We start from the raw sequence: 20,915 nt of genomic DNA on the forward strand, positions 1-20,915 counted from the left end.
CACCGGACCCACAGAGGTGCCCCAGAGGCGGCCGCAGGGACCCAACGCCACCCCCCCACATGCTCCCCGCCACCACCGCTCCCAAACCCCAGGAGAGCGAGACGCCCCCCACTAACCCGCTAGGCCCACAATGTAGCCAGCCCCCGCCCAACCTGAAGGAGAGATGATGTCCCGTTTGGTGGAAAGCCCGACAAGGGAACTATAAGGGGGGGAACCCGGAGAGCAGTCACGGGGCATGAGAGGGGAGCCCCTACACCAAGCAGCCATCCAGCCAGAGAGGCCCGGCCCCAGGATCACCGCCATGAGCCTAGTGAGAACCCACTTCCCCCCGTTACTATCACTGCCAGGTCCCTGACTGGCAGGCGTACCAGACACTGCTGCCCCGCAGCCAAACCTCCCCCACCCAAAACTTGCTGCCCTCCGGAGATAGGTGTATGTAGTACATTAAAATAAAGGGGATGATTGTGTGTAATCCATTAAAAGCAGGGCGGTGGGGCAGGGTGTCTAGACCGTGAAATAACACTGACGTACTGAAACCCAGTCCGACCCCCGCACTCTCCCGACCCCACAACAGCCCCCAAGAAACCCTGAATATGTGTGTGTGCCCGGATGTGACTAGTAAAAAAAATATTTACACTGAATGGTGTGAGTCTGTGCTAAGTGAGTCATTAAGAGGCATGGGTCCTGCAAGTCGGGCCCATCCAGCAGGACAATCACAGGGTGCGAGGGCCGCCACACCCAGCCCCGCAGTACCAACCCCGGGAGTCCCCCAGCACCCACTACCTGCCCCCGAGTGCGGGAGGTGGACCCGCCTCCAGACCAGGCAGGGACAAAACCCAACAGCAGGCCCCACGGTCCGCAAGGGACCCCCAACCACTCACGAGAAGAGGAGGAGGACCCATCTCTCGTGCATATCACAAGTATGGGGTACATGAGAATTTTCTTTACATACGTACGTAAGATCACACATTACCCAACAAGAGCCGGAAATGGAAAACTAAGACCACTAAGTGTAATTGGCGGTCATGATTACTGTAAGTTAATAATTGCTTGCATTTGTGCCTTACTTGCTCGCCGTCGGTGAAGACACGGTTGCCGTAGCTCCAGGTGATGGTGGGCGTTGGATCCCCCGAGGCCTCACAAGTTAGCATGACCTGCTCCTCCATCTCGGATGTGCTTTGGTTTACAATGTAGGTGATCTTGGGTTTGACTGTCAAACACAAAGTGGTCACAACCAGTGAGTGCTGGATTTGGCATGCGTTCAAAGGAAGGACGAGCAGCATGACATGCGAGGGGAGGCGTTGAGGCTAAATCGTAATAAGCTGTCTCCTCCCAGCAGTATAACCACACGAGGATCTAAACTTTAATTAATGGGACAATTGCACCAGTGTTAGAAGGCTTGGCCTCCATTTCTGTTTACATTTCACCAAATTGTTGGTGAGGTCCTTTCAGGGTGACGCCAGTGGAGCAAAGTAAATTAAAGCCCTACTGCTGAAGCGTTTTTTTTTTCTTCTTTTCCCTCCCTCGCACTCTGCAGAGGATAAACACATTGTAGCATTCCCACACAGTAACAATTGAGGATTTTACAATACTCAGCAGAGGGACATATTTGCAATTCTGTATTAAAACCGCATGAATAGCCACCAGTAATTATTTGATGAGCAAAGGAGCAACTGTCTTGTTCCTGGTGTCATTACACAAAACACAATAATTTATTTTTTTCAAAATGATTAGAATATTAAATCAATATCTGAACGAGTGAAGGCACAACAAACTAGCATTGGTGCTTGCTTGTGTGGGAGCAGAGAAAAAAGAATCTTTAAAGAGCACTGGCACTAGTGCAGCAATGCTTTGAAGATCACGAATGTGTTTGAGGCTATTTATAGGTTGCAAAGTAGAGGAGGCTAAACAATCTGGCCGAACACTGCTACTTTGCATTTTTAGTTAAAGTTTTTTTCCTTGACAAGGGCGAAGGGAAAACAACACTTCATCATAAGAAGAACACACATAGTATCCTAATGTCTCCCCACACCTACTTACATACTCCTAAATCTCATTCCCACACACTTGGAGCTTTTTAAAATATATTCTCACTTATATAGTAGGAAATAAGTATTCCCCACTCACCAAATACTCTCAGACTAAGCTCCTGCTCTGTTTCCCCAGCCTTGTTTTTGGCGATGCAAGTGTACTCGCCCTCGTCGAGCTTGCTCACGTCCATGATGGACATCTCCGAGCCATCCTCGTTGAAGGCGTACTTCTCTCCAGCCTCCAGAGCCATTTGGTTCCTGGAGGACGAAAAAAATCACACAATCTCCATCAATCGATCCCTTGAATTTTAAAGGCGATCTGAGCAGATATTCATGTTTTGTTTCTAAATACATGAAATATTTATAATATTAAAAATTTGAAGTGCTGAAAACCAATGCAAAGACAATGCAATATAGTGCTGAATTGTTGATATGTAGTTTTAGCATTTTTTTCGATGTTTACATTTTCCTGATTTTGTGAGTGGGGCTAAAACAGCCCCATGGGACTGGGGCGTATACTTTGTAGTGCGAGTTCCCTCCCCCACAATATAAGTACAAAGTGACGTCATTTCATTTGGCTGCTCAGTTGAGTTAGTTGTGCTTAGCTTCCAAAACAAGGCCCATTTACGTAGTTAAAAGTGCGTCCCCGCTGATGTCCACTGTTTACACTAACAAAATTAGTTAGTTAACAACAGCACAGTCAGTGTTGTCATTAGCGACTTTGTCACTTTATTGACCTTTCTTACCCCTCAAGCGACATGTTTGTAAAATAGCGACGAGCGGCTTTAATTCCCTCTAAGACTATATATGAGCAGAATAATTTTCACATTGTTTTCAGTTTGACAAGATAGGAGCCCAGTGAAAGACAATCACAGAGTCAATTGCGCTGAACATTGCCAAAGACATGGTGCCAATTCATACTGTACGTTGCAAAAGGAGTGATTTATTGACATGTTGGAAACTTTTGATTCCTCATCTGCTGTTAAATTGTTAACCACTTAAAATATTCATTTATTAAAGATCGTGTTTTTACACGTTTTGACAAAGGTAACATTTATTTTTCCTAGAGGAAACACTTTCACATTATCTGTAAAGAAAATATATTTACTCCTATTACTTTTTGCAAGACTAAGATCAGAAGGAACTGTGGAAAAAAACTGTCTCAAAGCTTGTTTGGCATGAGGAGAAATATATTTAAAAAATTCTAGAATGGGGGAGAAAAAAAATCTAAACATTTTGTCTGTACTGTGTACTAACTACTATCTGATCTCGCTAATTCTGTAAAACAAAACAAATTTCACTCTCGCTGTCCTAAAGTTCACACAGTAGAAGGAAACCACTGCCAGGGCAACATGATAAACACAACCTGTCTAACAAAGCAAGGGCCTATCAGTGTCACACAGAACAATGTGGCTATTGAAGATGCCAGTCTTCAGGTTTCGCGGTCTTAATTCACCGTATGATTTAATGTCAATAGATGTCCTATTTCAATGACCTCTCCAGTTAACCTACCAAATGCATTTCAATAACAAATAACAGAAGACGGCAAAACGGCAGGAATGAAATTAAGATTTACTTAGAATCACTTCATGACGCAAACATGTTTCACTATTTTCAACACTGACAAGATGTGATGCCATCAATGTCAGTTTTTATAGTAACTACATGGCTTCTCATCTTTATCTTGGCCTTTGTCACACGAGCAGATTATCATCGATATTGTTCTTGGGTGAACTGCTGAAGGCTTCTGCTAGGGGAGGAGGCCTCTATTTGGACACCGTTTTTTTTTTGTTACTAATATTAAACAATATTACAATTTATCTAAAAAGAAACTGTAGTTTAACACAAAATGGACACACAACATTGTGCAGAGACAAACTGAGGATTTCATCATTCACATCTCTACTACTGCAGTGGGAGCTCATTTAGCACGTTCACACTCAAATTTATCAGAGACTGTACATGCCTCACTGCGTGCCGTTTTTTCAGTAGGTTATGGTAAGCAACATAATCAGCAGTTAACGTTAGACTTTACACCAATCTGATCGGCTTGATCGGTATCATTTTATGACGATCGGCTTTAATGTCATGTCATAATTCGCCGATCCGATCAATGATGAAATTGATCGGCTCCGCAAAAGACATTTACTCCGCGTCGCCATCGTGTACAGTATATTTGAATCCAAAAGCTAGTTTGTTTTTAGCCTTGTCGCATGTCTTTTTACGTAGTACTGTAAATATTTAGTCTTTACACGATCGGGATTTTTGGGGCCGATCAGCGAGTTTAAAAAAGCGATAACCGATCACCGATCTGATCGCAAGATGGAGCATTTAAATGACTTCATTTACTGTATGTACTTGTGTACTGTATACTGAGTATAGTATTCTCTATTCAGGTAATGCAAACCAACATTACAACATGACAGAAATAATGCGTGCTAACTTACTGTAATTAAATTACTTTATTGTCATTAAATTACTTCACACACACCGAAACTTTAGAGCATGATTCAACAGAACGCCGGCATGTTTACATACTACCAAAAGCTACATAATGTTTTGTTGCCTTCTTGCGAGCGGTATCGTATTAAAAGTACGTGAACATACGTCAAGCAATCCTTGAATTAAAGTCCTCTCCCGAGCACCGGTGACCACCAGCACGTTTCCCCCCCATTTTGTTCTTATAATACACACGACGCGATCCATTGTTGTTGTCGTCGCCATGGTAACGAGTATATCCGGTCGCGTTTGAGTTGACGAGATAAAGTAAGTGATCATAAAAGACGGGATGTGGTAGTATCGGAATCCCAAGATTTTATTGCAGTAGTCTGACATAGAGCAAATGTGTCTTGTAGTCTGATTCAGGCATTCAAGTGCCAACATTTTTTTTTTTTTTTAAATAACTTTATTGGCGGTCAGATATTTAAAGTACTATGTCAAAAGACGCGAAAAGGCTAAAAATAAACTGTTTTTTGGACTCAAATATACAACCCCAATTCCAATTAAGTTGGGACATTGTGTTAAACATGAATAAAAACAGAATACAATGATTTGCAAATCATGTTCAACCTATATTTAATTGAATACACTACAAAGACAAGATATTTAATGTTCAAACTGAACAGGTGGTAAAAAAGTTGAGGAATGCTCATCAAACACCTGTTTGGAACATCGCACAGGTGAACAGGCTAATTGGGAACAGGTGGGTGCCATGATTGGGTATAAAAGGAATTTCCCTGAATTGAGCAAAGATGGGCCGAGGTTCACCTCTTTGTGAACAAGTGCGTGAGAAAATGGTCGAACGGTTTAAGGACAATGTTCCTCAACGTACAATTGCAAGGAATTTAGGGATTTCATCATCTACGGTCCATAATATCATCAAAAAGTTCAGGGAATCTGGAGAAATTACTGCATGTAAGCGGCAAGGCCGAAAACCAACATTGAATGCCCGTGACCTTCAATCCCTCTGGCGGCACTGCATCAAAAACCGACATCAATGTGTAAAGGATATCACCACATGGGCTCAGGAACACTTCAGAAAACCAATGTCAATAAATACAGTTCGGCGCTACATCCGTAAGTGCAACTTGAAACTCTACTATGCAAAGCAAAAGCCATTTATCAACAACACCCAGAAACGCCGCCGGCTTCTCTAGGCCCGAGCTCATCTAAGATGGACTGATACATGGAAAAGTGTTCTGTGGTCCGACGAGTCCACATTTCAAATTGTTTTTGGAAATTGTGGACGTCGTGTCCTCCGGGCCAAAGAGGAAAAGAACCATCCGGACTTTTATGCACGCAAAGTTCAAAAGCCAGCATCTGTGATGGTATGGGGCTGTGTTAGTGCCAATGGCATGGGTAACTTACACATATGTGAAGGCACCATTAATGCTGAAAGGTACATACAGGTTTTGGAGAAACATATGCTGCCATCCAAGCAACATCTTTTTCATGGACACCCCTGCTTATTTCAGCAAGACAATGCCAAACCACATTCTGCACGTTACAACCGCGTGGCTTCGTAGTAAAAGAGTGCAGGTACTAGACTGGCCTGACTCCAGTCCAGACCTCTCTCCCATTGAAAATGTGAGGCGCATTATGAAGCGTAAAATACGACAACGGAGACCCCGGACTGTTGAACAGCTGAAGCTGTAAATCAAGCAAGAATGGGAACGAATTCCACCAACAAAGCTTCAACAATTAGTGTCCTCAGTTTCCAAACGATTATTGAATGTTGTTAAAAGAAAAGGTAATGTAACACAGTGGTAAACATGACTCTGTCCCAGCTTTTTTGGAACGTGTTGCAGCCATAAAATTCTAAGTTAATGATTATTTGCTAAAAACAATAAAGTTTATCGGTTTGAACATTAAATATCTTGTCTTTGTAGTGTATTCAATTAAATATAGGTCGAACATGATTTGCAAATCATTGTATTCTGTTTTTATTTATGTTTAACACAACGGACCAACTTCATTGGAATTGGGGTTGTACAGTACACGATGGCGACGCGGAGTAAATGTCTTTTGTGGAGCCGATCAATAACATCATTAATCGGATCGGCAAATTACGACATTAAAGCCGATCAGCATAAAACGATAATTATCGGCCGATACCGATCAAGTCGATCAAATCGGTGTAAAGTCTAGTAAATATCTGACCGCCAATAAAGTATTTTTTTTTTTTAAAACATGTCTGAGACAGACAACCCGAAATAACCTGGATCAGACTACAAGACAAATTTGGTCTTTCACGATTGTACTGTCAGACGACTGCAATAAAGTCTTGTATTCTGATACCACTACATCTCGTCTTTTACGAACACTGGGCTTTATCTTGTCAACACAAACGCGACCGGATACACTTGTTACCATGGCGACGACAACAAGAATAGCTCGCACATATTTATTGTGTGGGGAGAAAAAAAATAATAAAATAAGGAAAAACGTGGTGGTCATCACCGATGCTCAGGAGAGGATGTTCATTCACGGATTGGTTGATGTATGTTCACATACTTTTAATACGATACAGCTTGAAAGCAGGCAACAAAATGTTCTGTAGCCTTGCAACCTAGTGCTCACACTAACGGTTGTACGATAACATGCCAGCGTTCTGTCGAATCATGCTCTAAAGTTTCCGTTTGTGCGAAGTAATTTAATTACACTATGTTAGCACCCATTATTTCTGTCATGTTGTAATGTTGGTTTGACATGACGGAAAACTTAAACTTATGTCAGTGGCCAATCTTTGAATCCCCCCTAAAGGTCATTAATGTTTTACCTTTTGTCTAAAATGGTAGAGAATACTTTTGAAGATACTCAGTATACAGTAAACAAGTATATACAGTAAATGAACAAGTCATTTAAATAGACACATTGCTCCATCTTTTGATAGGATCGGTGATCGGTATTGGTCTTTTAAACTCGGTGATCGACCCCAAAAATCCTGATCGTGTAAAGCCTAGTTAATGTTTAAATCTTAGTGTGAACAGTAGCATTTATAAACCAAGGTTGTGGAATCGCGGTTCGACTCCAGCCTTTCTGCATTGAGTTTGCATGTCCTCCCCTTGCTTGTGTACGTTTTCTCCCTCTCACATCCAAAACCATGCATGTTAAGTTCATTTTCATTGAGGACTAAATTGTCTGTAGGTGTGAATGTGAGTGTCATTAGATGTCTAATGTCTATTTATCCATTGTCCAGGGTACACTTCACCTCTCGCCCAAAGTCAGGTGGTATAGGCTCTAGCTTACGTGGGACACTAATGAGGACAATCTCCAAAGAAAATGGATTGAATGGAACTGAGGTTGTTACAGTTACTACTTGTTTTTTTTCCTGAAGGGAAAGGAAAGGGCTGTTTATTTATCTTAAGTGGATGATCCATCTGGTGACTAAATGGCACACGGCGTCTAACGACAATATATTTTCATCAGAATCAATTACAATTTATGCCGAGCTGAAACACTTAAGTCACGTCAGTCATATTTTTCTCTTTAGATTAAAAAAAACCCCACTTCTTACCTTGTCCAGGTCACCATGGGTTCAGGATAACCATCGACTGCACAGGTCAACATGGCAGATTGGCCCACATCTGCTGTGGCGTTCACCTCTGACTGCCATACCCTGATGGTCGGGAGGACTGAGACACACACAGAGACAGACACAGAAGCACATACACACATACACACACACAAGGTCGATCGATGTTATGTCGTCGCTTCACTAATAAAAACAGGATGTAAAACACCATCAAAAACAGAACACATTTTAGGCACACATTGTCCCATAGGCAGAGAACTCGGGAGCAGACACACGCCATTGGTATGAGTGCTTCGTGTTCCCCAGTTGCTATGGGCAACTGTTTCCACAGTCACGTTTTGAGCCTCTAAGTCAGTGATTCCTAACCAGTGTGTCAGGGCACATTAGTGTGCCGTGAGTGCTCTTCAGGTATGCCGTGGAAAATTATAAAAGGTTTACTTAATTGCTCAAAATATTATTTATTTCCAAGAAATAATGTATCTTTAGTCATCTAATTATGCCAGTGAGGCATAGTGAGAGACAGAACAAAGAACTGATCTTCTATTAGATGGCAGGAAGTACATACAGTAATTAATGTTTCCACTTTTTGTGACATTTTTGTTTGTTGGTGTGCCATGAGATTTTTCAATTGTAAAATATGTGCCTTGGCTCCATAATGGTTGGAAATCACTATTCTAAGTGTACACACACACACAAAAGCACAAATAGGAAGACAATACAGTCGAGAAAGCTCTGCTAACCATTTACGACGACCGTGATAACCCGTAAATCAATCTCGCCGCGGGCCATCAGGCGTCCCTCACATGTGTACGAGCCCTCGTCCGTCTTCTTTATGCCGCGGATTTGAAGGTGGTTGTTGCTCAGCACCTTAAAGCGAACTTGATAGGGAAGATAAAAGCATTGTGAGGGATTGTTAAGTCATGCAAAACAGCTGTGGTTGTACAAAACTTGCAGAGTGGTAGTTTAAGTGGTGTCTGACATATTAGAGCTGTCATCATTCATGTCTGTCTGTTTGGCATCTCATTGGGACACATTGAGAGATGATCTGGTGTGTTACGATAAATAATAAAATTTCTGTTAATTGGTATTATTTCCTATGTAATGTAGTTTGTTCATCTAGCTGTGTCAGTGACTTATAGTGGCGGTTAGAACAAGTAAATGCTCTTCCACTAAATGGCAGAAGGTACAAATTAACCACCTGTTCCCATTTGATACAAAATAATAATAGTTTTCTGTTCAACTGAACAAGCCCAGATTTCACACTGAGTGTGTAAATTTGTTAGTAAATTGAGTTTAGATCAGCATTATTTCAGTCAAGTTTTGGGACTTATTTTGGGTGTTGTGTGAGTCTTCTAATGTAAAATATGGGCCTTGGCTTGATAAAGGTTGAGAAACTGCATTAACGCACAAGCTCAACTCGATGGAAATATTTAATACAGGGGAAATCCCCCAAACTCATCAAATCCATTCATCTATCCACTTTTTGTACTGCTTATCCTCACAAGGGTCAAGGATGAGCTGGAACCTATCCCAGCTAACTTTGGGGGGAGGCAGGGTGCACCCTGAACTGGTCGCCAGTCAATTGTAGAGCACACAGACAAACAACCATTCACATTCACACTGAAGGACAATTTAGAGCAGGGGTGTCCAAACATTTCTTCCAAGGGCCACATACATAAAAATCGAAGAAGGCAATGGCCACTTTGACATCTTTTATTTATTTAACATACTAAAACAACACATTAGTGTAGTTAAAGCTATGCAAAGTTACGATATTCATTCATTCATTCATTTTCCACACCGTTTATCCTCACTGGGGTCGTGGGCGTGCTAGAGCCTATCCCAGCTGAGTCTGGGCGAGAGGCGGTGTACACCATGAACTGGTCGCCAGCCAATCGCAGAGCACATATAAACAAACAACCATTTGCACTCACATTCACAACTAGAAGCAATTTTGAGTCTTCAATTAACCTAAAATGCATGTTTTTGAGATGTGGGAGGAAACCGGAGTATCTGGAGAAAACCCACACAGGCAAAGGGAGAACATGCAACACAGACGAGGCCGGATTTTAACCCGGGTCCTCAGAACTGTGAGGCAGATGTGCTAACCAGTCGTCCACCGTGCCGCAAAGTTACAATGCATTTATTTGTATATATACTGTGTATTTAAAAAAAATAATAATAATCACAATAAAGCAAAAAGTCAATGATTTTTCAGGATTTTAGGGTGGCCAGTGGGCAGATCACATCTCCACATTTAGAACCAAAACAGGAGCATTCTGTACCAAGTTGACCTTGGTGTCATATCTTACCAAATGTTGTGTGATTAGTTGAAAACAATGAAGTGAGAACGAACTTCTTCTCTTCTCATGCCTTGCCAACAATTGTAGAAAGTAAGTACCATAGTACAATGCAGGCAAACAACCTGGGCCAAATGTCAAATGTTCATTTTATTCTATCCCGTGGGCCGCTAATAAATGGATTACGGGCCGCAGATAGCCCCCAGACCCAAGTTTGGACACCCCTGATTTATCCATCCATCCATTTTCTACCGCTTATCCGAGGTCGGGTTGCGGGGGCAGTAGCTTTAGCAGGGACGCCCAGACTTCCCTCTCCCCAGCCACTTCCTCCAGCTCTTCCAAGGGGATCCCGAGGCGTTCCCAGGCCAGCCGAGAGACATAGTCTCTCCAGCGTGTCCTGGGTCATCCCCGGGGTCTCCTCCCGGTGGGACATGCCCGAAACACCTTACCAGGGAGCCGTCCGGGAGGCATCCGGATCAGATGCCCCAGCCCCCTCATCTGGCTCCTCTCGATGTGGAGGAGCAGCGGCTCTACTCTGAGATCCTCCCGGATGACCGAGCTTCTCAGCCTATCTCTAAGGGAGAGCCGGGACACCCTGCAGAGGAAACTCATTTCGGTCGCTTGTATCCGGGATCTTGTTCTTTCGGTCACGACCCACAGCTCGTGACCATAGGTGAGTGTAGGAACGTAGATCGACCGGTAAATCGAGAGCTGCGCCTTTCGGCTTAGCTCCTTCTTAACCACAACGGACCCATACAAAGTCCGCATCACTGCAGACGCTGCACCGATCCGCCTGTCGATCTCCCGTTCCATTCTTCCCTCACTTGTGAACAAGACCCCAAGATACTTGAATTCCTCCACTTGGGCCAAGATCTCATCCCCGACCCGGAGAGGGCACACCACCCTTTTCCGACTGAGGACCATGGTCTCAGATTTGGAGGTGCTGATTCTCATCCCAGCCGCTTCACTCGGCTGCAAACTGCTCCAGTGAGAATTGGAGATCAAGGCTTGATGAAGCGAACAGAACCATATCATCTGCAAAAAGCAGAGATGCAATTCTGAGGCCACCAAACCGGATCCCCTCTACGCCTCGGCTGTGTCTAGGAATTCTGTCCATAAAAGTTATGAACAGAATCGGTGACAAAGGGCAGCCTTGGCGCAATCCAACCCTCACCGGAAACGAGTCCGACTTACTGCCGGCAATGCGGACCAAGCTCTGACACCGGTCGTACAGGGACCGAACAGCCTGTATCATACTCCCGAAGCACCCCCCACAAGCACTCCCCGAGGGACACGGTCGAACGCCTTCTCCAAGTACACAAAACACATGTAGACTGGTTGGGCGAACTCCCATGGACCCTCAAGGACCCTGCCGAGGGTGTAGAGCTGGTCCACTGTTCCACGGCCAGAACGAAAAACACACTGCTTCTCCTGAATCTGAGATTCGACTTCCCGACAGACCCTCCTCTCCAGCACCCCTGAATAGACCTTACCAGGGAGGCTGAGGAGTGTGATCCCCCTGTAGTTGGAACACACCCTCCGGTCCCCCTTCTCAAAAAGGTGGACCACCACCCCAGTCTGCCAATCCAGAGGCACTCTCCCCGTTGTCCATGCGATGTTGCAGAGGCGTGTCAACCAGGACAGCCCCACAACATTCAGAGCCTTTACGAACTCTGGGGGAATCTCATCCACCCCCGGGGCCTTGCCACCAAGGAGCTTTTTAACCACCTCGGTGACCTCAACCCCAGATATAGAAGAGCCTGCCTCAGAGAACCCAGACTCTGCTTCCTCTTGGGAAGCCGTGTCGGTGGAGTTGAGGAGGTCTTCGAAGTATTCTCCCCACCGACTCACAACGTCCCGAGTCGAGGTCAGCAGATTCCTCCCAATCACGGCCCTTCCATTTCTCACTGCCACTGCCCATGTGAGCATTGAAGTCCCCCAGCAGTACGATGGAGTCCCCAGCGGGAGCGCTCTCCAACACCCCTTCCAAGGACTCCAAAAAGAGTGGGTACTCTGAACTGCTCTTTGGTGCATAGGCACAAACAACAGTCAGGACCTGTCCCCCCACCCGAAGGCGGAGGGAGGCTTCCCTCTCGTCCACCGGGGTGAACCCCAACGTACAGGCGCCGAGTCAGGGGGCAATAAGTATACCCTCACCTGCTTGGCGCCACTCACCATGGGCAACTCCAGAGTGGAAGAGAGTCCAACCCTTCTCGAGAGGGCTGGTACCAGAGCCCAAGCTGTGTGTGGAGGCGTGTCCGACTATATCTAGTCGGAACTTCTCGACCTCACACACACGATCAGGCTCCTTCCCTGCCAGAGAAGTGACATTCCACGTCGCTAGAGCCAGCTTCTGTAGCCGGGGCTCGGATCGCCACTGCCCAGCTCACACTGCACCCGAACCCTATGGCCCCTCCCACAGGTGGTGAATCCATGGGAAGGGGGACCCACGTTACCCTTTCGGGCTGTGCCCGGCCCGGCCCCATGGGTGCAGGTCCGGCCACCAGGCGCCCGCCTTCGAGCCCCACCTCCAGACCTGGCTCCAGAGGGGGGCCCACCACTGATTTAGCATCTTCAATTAACCTGATGTGCATGTTTCTGGAATACCCCCAGAAAACCCACACAAGCACAGAAAGAACATGCAAACTTCACTCAGTATGGCCGCAGCTCCAACCCCAAACCTCAGAAATGTGAGGCAGATGTGCTAACCACTTCAGCACTGTACCACCCAGTAGTAAAATAGACACATACATACACAAATGACTTATTTTACCAAGCAGATGCCATGTTGAACATATACTTGTTTTATACAGTGGCAAAATTACAGTTAAAATGTTACTTGAAAAATCTCACCTATACTGTTACTGGACCTAATATATTCCCTTTATATTATTTCCCAAAGATTAGAATATTAGAGTAACATGGACATCGACGGAACTGTGTACATATTCAGATGCACCACTGTAGGAGCAATTCATTATTAATGCGCCACATACTGTACATACTAAAATATATCCTTAAAGAAAACAACCAGAGTTTGAGATGAAATGTTGACCTAATAAAGTCAATCGTGATGATTCAAAACAACGTTACAGCCCCCGCGCGAGCTTGTGTTATGATGTGCCAGCGACAATTCAATAGACTGTGATATTGCTCGGGGTCAACAGTATTTTCACATTCAAAAGCAAATTAATTTTTACCTCCTACTTCGTGAATAAAAGTGAGAGTGAAAAAGGGACACAGTCACTAACCCATTACCAGTACATTTGCATTTTTATAATCATGGGATTGTATTCTGACCAGGCACCATACTTGTCTCGGCTTTTTAAATCATAATCATTATTTCCAATTTGCATTCCACTATAGGCTTCATATTTTTAGGCGTTTACCTTAAAAGAAGTTACATTTCAAGAAGAGCTTATATATTTTGGGCCTGAGCAGCAACCGCTTACAAAAGGGACCCTTTTGTAACTGTAGAAATTATCATTATTATTCTCCCCAATAGATTGCATTTTTGAGGGCCTCAACATTCACCAATTCGGACAAAATTGGCATAGACGCACATCGGGCCAGGTGAAAAATTTTAACATTGTCATACACAATTACACAAAAATTGTTCTGTACATATCTCATTTCAGACATAATATGTATCCCATGTTGGGCTAAAAGCAAATTTGACCAAACCCTTTTTTCATAATGGAGAGGTGCTTCCATCGATGCACCACTTCAATTTTCAAACTAGTGGTCCCAAAATGTAATAATTCCTGCAGCCTGACAATGATGAACACCGCTTTGAATTTCAATTATATTCTTGAGTTCATTTGATTGCCATCTTACCGTCTTTTTCCATCTGAATTCTAGCTCCTTTGTATTTCCAGAGGATGGTGGGTGGAGGGGAACTGATGACATCACATACGATGACTGCGGTGTCTCCTTCCGTAAACTCTTGTGGCGACGGCGCATTCGTGAAGGTGATTCTCTCTGAAAAAATAGCCAGTTAGTGTAATTATGCTCATCAAGTCTCATTGTTGAGGATTTTATTTGTATTCATTGGTTTAATATACTGTATATCCCTTTTAAGCAAAATTAGATGCAGATGGGGACAGACATTTTGGGAACAATTTTACAATTTCTGTCAAGTGAAACTGGCGTTAAAAACAAAACAAAAAAGACCTATGGAGAAATTAAATAAATATACAATATAATGTTGCATGGATGCACACAACATTGTTGAGCAGTCACACCAGAGCCCACTGACACCCTACAAGTCGTTAATGACGCTGTCTCAACATTTTTAATACTGTGCATGGAACTATTAATTGTCCACACTTTAATTTATATGAGGGACTAAGTGCCTTGGTAGGTTTTTGGTTAATTGTTGCTAATCGCCATTAAAGACAGTCTCCACATAACGTAAGCTCATTACTGCTGCACAGGGAACTTATAATTGTCTTTTACTTTAAACTTTAATAAGTATTGGAGACACTGTATGTGTGCCTCTGTAGGTGCTGCTGTTTTAGTTCACAACAAAGTTTAAATGATATCCACAGTTAACTATTAATGTCTCTGTAGGAACAATAGGTCCAGGTGTTCTTTTTTAAGTGGATGATGATATTTATCATTTATAGATCATCATGGCCCGGTGTTAGTCTGTTTTACCAATCACTTTACAACTTGTAGATCCTCCTTTGTTTAAACAAGCCATTGTTAAACTAATTTTATGTCTGCCAGCTTCTTTGAGAAGGATTTTCGCCACTTAAAATTAGTTTGCTCAGCTTTCCTCTGCCATGTAATTTAATCAAGTTCTTTCGGCTGACTATATTTACTGCAGTGGACTTCCATTCTCAACTAACCAACTGACGGCGTTTACTGGTGGCACTGAAGCACTATGGCGAGCTTAAACACTTGACTCGGGTCAAATGTTGCAGAGTGTAATCTTATCTGGTGACGTTCGGTTGATTAAAAAGATAAAAAGTGTGCTTTGTAACAGTCTGTGCCTCCAGGTGGAAGTAATAATTGCTTGGAGAAAAGTGGCTGACATTGTGCTAGGAGGCAGTCTGGCTATGATGGTCCCTTTTCTAATACACGGCTGAGATTTTTCCTTTTCAAAAAAGAATACAAATACTTAAGATCTAAGCATCAAACTATGTAAATAGGTTCTCCTATTTGTTATACGCATGGCTGGCCGCTTTGTATGTAATCTAACACAAACAGTGAAAGAGTTGAAAAGCGGGGAAACTCATGTCTGATGCATGGCATTCATGGAAAAATATAAGACATTCATCACAGGAGCTTCAAAACAGACAGCATCATTAAGCAGCCTTCTAATGGTCTTCCGACCATTTATCGAATTGATGAAAAATTTATCATCAGGCAAAAAAAAAATCAAAAGAGTAATGTGTTGCCCTAGAGCAGTCAATAAAATACTACACGTTTAATAAACAGTGTGGGTTTATTTCTGCTTTGAGTTTGGGCGGAAAATACGTACGGAAAATTTTGATGTTAACCGTTGACTCTCCCTGTTGATCTCCATTGGTGGCGACGCACTTGTACGTGCCGGCGTTCTCCGTCACAGCTCGGTACAGCGTCAGGATGGATGACGTCACGTCGTTTCGGGTCACCATGATGTTCGGTCTGGTTGGTTCTATCCTTTCACCGTTTGGCCCAAACCAGTCTATGTGCTTTGCCCCTCCAATAACTGGAGAGCAGCAGCGAAAATAAAATGAGTACGTATGTATGTACAAAGTAGTAAAGCAAAATCAATCAGTTCCCCCGGACTGAATAGTACTGATGATACACTCTTTTTTTATGCGCAGAAGCCTGTGCTTTATGGGCGTCGCAACTCACACTCCACCACCGCCGGCCATGTGACTCAGCAACAGAGGCTGAATGATAATTACATAACCTTACAGACTACAATAGGATTACACAAATTGTTGGTAATTACACTAATATGGTACGTTGTGCATTGTACCTTGTTTTCACCAAAAACAAACAATAGTGATTATCTCTGCTGATCCGTTTCCCCCAGTCCCCATGTAGATAGTGTGCGGAGAACAATAAAAGATACTGTATTTTATTTTTGGTTAATGTTTCAAGTGTATTGTCCACCAAAGTGTTATTTACAGTGTCAGGACAACTTGTTAAGCTTACCTTCACACATGAAGAATTTGGACTCCCCAAGACTGATTTCACCATGACTGGGTGTGATCTGCACGTCCAGCGACACTAGAGGAGGAGACACAATAACATTCAAAATGAATTCAAAGAATATGGGAGGAACACAAAACGCTGTCATGAAAAAAATATTTTAGCAGCAGAAGCCTACAAACAATAACCTGGCACTGAAGAGTCAAAATCAGAACACTACATGCCTCGGTCTTAACTAAAGAATTAACTAAGCTGATCAGTACAATATGGCTAAAGTGACAATAGGTTGATATGACTAATAAAAGACGACAAACAGCATTCATCTCATAAGCAAGTCAACTGTCTCTTTAGTTTGCATGTGAAGAGATTCACTTTTCAATTAATAAATCTAGAACCAGATTATTTCCATTGCTTCCAAAGGGAAAAAAATAATCAAATTTGGACAAATTGGAAGTTAACCATTGTTCTTGAACATACTGACTGATGTACGGTTGCTCAATATTTCAGAAAACCATCCAAACAGAAAACCTGTTTGCAAAGTTGGTTTCTCAGTGATGTTTGCCCATTAATTTATATGGTAAAAACAATAAAAGAGATGCATTTGATTAATCTTTTTACAGCCTCTTTTTGCCTTTTCGAAAGAAATGGCATGCAATTAAAACTTTTGGAAGCAGATATACAAGGTATACATTGGTAAATGCCTACACTTTATCAATGTCTGGATGGGAAAAGTCTTGATTTTGTTGGTCACAGGGTGAGGTCTGTATTGAAGCCTTTTGCTTCCTAATTAGAACAAAGCTTCACTTGTTTCCTAAGGGGAGCAGTTAGGGTTTCCCGCGGTTAAGAAATGTAACTAAATGGGCCCAAACTACATCTCTACATTGTCAGGGTGTCAGGGCGAGAGTGAGAGGAGTTACAAAGGGCAGGAAGTTGTAGAGAAAAGGGAAACTGAGTCAGCCAGTAATGTGAATGGATGCTTAAAATTAATTTAATTTTGTTCTCGTGTTTTGTAGCAAACCCATAACACCCAGGCCCCCATCAAAGAAAGTCTCTCTTACAGACATCATTTAACTGTCAAAACTGGTAAATATAGATTAATTACACTACACTGCTGTTGTTCATCAAACGCATGAGTTCACGCTGCATAATATTAAAGTGGAAGGGATTATAGCCAAGACCCACTGCTTATGCTTCAGAAGTGACACCAGCCTGCAAACATTTCCGGTCACATTTGATATCCACACTGACCTGAAAGGATTTACGTCTTTCTAAAATCCTACTGTTTTCTTTGGACCATCGATCACGCTCTTGGGACGTAAATGTCATCTCCTGTTCAGTAAAAACACGCTTTTCCGTCCATCCCTATTCATCTCATAATCAATATTGCTCTCCTGTTTACGTAGAATAGCACACTTTCCCAGTTTGGGAGTTCTCTGAATTAAATTAAACCATGGTCCTAATATTCAGTGGTTCGCCTCAATCCAAAGCACATGCACAGCTCCTCTTTACTGTATAGTTATGAACCAGACTGTAATTGCTCTCTCATCTCAAATGTTTAAGAGGCTAAAAAGCTGCGAAGCTTCAGTCTTGTTAAAGGGCACAGACTCGTTCAAAGCGGAGGGGGGGGGGGGGGTGGAAAATGACACGACAACTGGAAATTGAATCCGAATGTGAACCCCCTGGAGACCAATCAATTTGAAACCCAAGACTTCACACTGATGGTTATGGAGCGTGCCCCGAGGATGAGAGAAGCGTAAATTAAAATGTCAATGTACTTTTGAACATATTTTACTCCTAGACACTAGAAGGTTCTAAATAACTCATTAACTGACATGCATTATCCTTAATCCCATGCATTCTAGCATGGCAAATGGCAAAAGACACCCTAATGGGCTTTATATGCAATGTATAGTACATTACATACAGTAAATCCATTTTAAGAGTGTTGATGTCACTTTTATGTAACTAGTATCAAGCATAATTGGGAGGGAAAGTTTCGTAGACTTGGGTAACATTACTTTACAAATGCCCAGATTTCTTTTCCTACGCTTCTTTGTATTCACATATCGCATAGATTTTGTGACAAAGTGTATTTTGCCTGGATTATTATACTTTTTAAACCCAATATTATCTAGTTTACGACTAGTGACGAATGCCTTTTTTTCCAAAAATAAACAAACGATTTCAGTCAGCACATCATACACCTGGAGCATGACCGGCTCATGACTCATTCAGTCACCTTTCTGAGAGAAATTGGAACACATGCCCCAAGAGCCCTAACCAGAGGATTATAATTCTTTGCAAACAGGAGTAATGTTTCTAAATGTCATGTTTCAAAAAAATTTAAAAATCAAGCCCTGGACACTCCAGAGACCTGAAATGAACTCAAGTAGATGAATGTTGACCCAGTTCAGGCAAACCATGCAATCTCCCTGAAGTTAAAATTGTCTTTCAATTTTAAAATGCCTCTTCAGTCTGGGGCTTTTATCCCAAAGATTATTACCTAGAAGGGAACCTAATTTGAAATTCTCTGAATCCTATCCATATTGTTACGTTCATGCTTTAAATGGTCTATAGTGACTAGAAAATATAAAATAGAGATTGTAGATTATGTGGGATAACATCCAGTTTCAATTCATAACAGGGTACGGTCTCTGGTTTCCAGAGTTTTCCAAACATAGTATCAGCAATATCTTGTTTATTGTGTCTGTGGCATTTTTAAGACCTTTCATGGAAGATTTAAGTATTAAGTGTCATTTGTAAGGAACATTTTAGCCTTAATTAAAAAAATAATAATAATAATTTAAGGTGTAAGACTTTTTAAAGGTCTGCAGACACCCTGTTTACCACAAAGCCTGACCAAAGACATACCTACTAAAACCAAACCTTCTATAAAAATACTAAAAGCATCAGACAGACTGCTCTATTCTCCTATTGTCATAGAGCAATTATGGACACTCTACCATGCTATAAATGCACCCGCAAATACCCTAAAGCACTTTAAAGCGGTGTCTGACTTCGTACAAGCTAAACTTGAAGACATTTTTGTACGCTACCAGTTGTTTCGTCAACATTGTGGGTAATTTGTCCGGATTGCCAGGCGAATCCCTTTCTCACCATAACTGAACAACGCCGCCTCTTCTAAGTGGTCTTGAACCAGTTGGTTTTATCTGCATCCAATTACTGAGTCCGTACTTGACTAACGAACCGCTTCGAAGGAGAAAACAAAGTGCGAGTGTCAGAGCACCTTAAATTTGTATATTCAGAGCATTGCTAATTTTGGCTGCAGAATAGACCTCATGGGATAAAAAGTCTCAAGGTCCTAAATTTCATCATAATGTGTTTCTAACAGACAAAGGTGCAAAGAATAATCAACAACTGAGTATCAAATTAGTTGATAACAATTTTTGATATAGTAATTGTTTAGAGGCGGCATAAGATGACTTATCACATTCGCCTCACAGTTCTGAGGACCGGGGTTCAAAGCCCGGCCCCGCCTGTGTGGAGTTTGCACGTTCTCCCCGTGCCTGCGTGGGTTTTCTCCGGGTACTCCGGTTTCCTCCCACATCCCAAAAACATGCAGAGTAGGTTAATTGAAGACTCTAAATTGCCCGTAGGTGTGAATGTGAGTGTGAATGGTTCTTTGTTTCTATGTGCCCTGCGATTGGCTCCCAACCGGTTCAGGGTGTAGCCCGCCTCTCACCTGAAAATAGCTGGGATAGGCTCCAGCACGCCCGCGACCCTAGTGAGAATAAGCGCAGTGGAAGATGAATGAATGAATGAATGAATGAATAACTGTTTTGACACTAACTTAAAATTGTCAAAATTCTTGGTATTTCAAAAACAGTCAACTTTCATAACCATATTTACTATAATAATAAAGCAGTAAATATAATTAGATTTATTTTATGAATAAAGTAGACTGATTATCTTTCATCAAAATAAGACATTTGCAAACATCGTTTACTTTGGAAAACATCCATCCAATTATCACAATTTTGGCCTATTTTCTGACATGTTAGGGACCAAACCAGTTGTGTTTTTCTGCTCTACCAATTTGAAATCATGTCCTGTTTTGAATAAAGGTATGGAAAGTTTTTTTTTTGTATTCAATTAATCGATTATTAAAATAAGTGTTAGTTGCAGCCCTACAGAGAATAAAAGACCAGCAAGTCTTGACTTTTAAACATTCAGGTTTCCAACAGAGGTGCACTGACTTTTCCACAGCTACACTGAAAGTGACTGATAAGAGCAGGGACACAGATACATATAGAATTAGATGAAGTAATGGAAATATATGCATTGCGTGATCCCTTTCCTCCACTGTCTCTAGATAACAACACCTCAGGTGCTGCAGCCTTTGCCATAGTAAGAAGCCTCAACCCAATCCATGACTCGCTT

General features: G+C 42.4%; 1 protein-coding gene across 9 annotated transcripts in view; it reads right to left on the reverse strand.

Moving 5' to 3' along the window:
* Window positions 1–20,915, reverse strand: part of ncam1b (neural cell adhesion molecule 1b) — a 115,247-nt gene that overhangs the window by 51,647 nt on the left and 42,685 nt on the right. For all 9 annotated transcript variants that reach the window (XM_061781569.1, XM_061781568.1, XM_061781567.1 and 6 more), the window contains 7 exons: window positions 16,518–16,592; window positions 15,853–16,062; window positions 14,202–14,345; window positions 8,805–8,942; window positions 8,047–8,164; window positions 2,128–2,288; window positions 1,068–1,210 (listed from right to left, as the gene is read on the reverse strand). In XM_061781569.1, coding sequence (XP_061637553.1) covers window positions 1,068–1,210; window positions 2,128–2,288; window positions 8,047–8,164; window positions 8,805–8,942; window positions 14,202–14,345; window positions 15,853–16,062; window positions 16,518–16,592 — 989 coding nt within the window. The remainder of the gene's footprint in view (window positions 1–1,067; window positions 1,211–2,127; window positions 2,289–8,046; window positions 8,165–8,804; window positions 8,943–14,201; window positions 14,346–15,852; window positions 16,063–16,517; window positions 16,593–20,915) is intronic.

Source organism: Phyllopteryx taeniolatus, chromosome 8 (genome assembly GCF_024500385.1).
Source record: "Phyllopteryx taeniolatus isolate TA_2022b chromosome 8, UOR_Ptae_1.2, whole genome shotgun sequence".
Taxonomy (NCBI): Eukaryota; Metazoa; Chordata; class Actinopteri; order Syngnathiformes; family Syngnathidae; genus Phyllopteryx; species Phyllopteryx taeniolatus.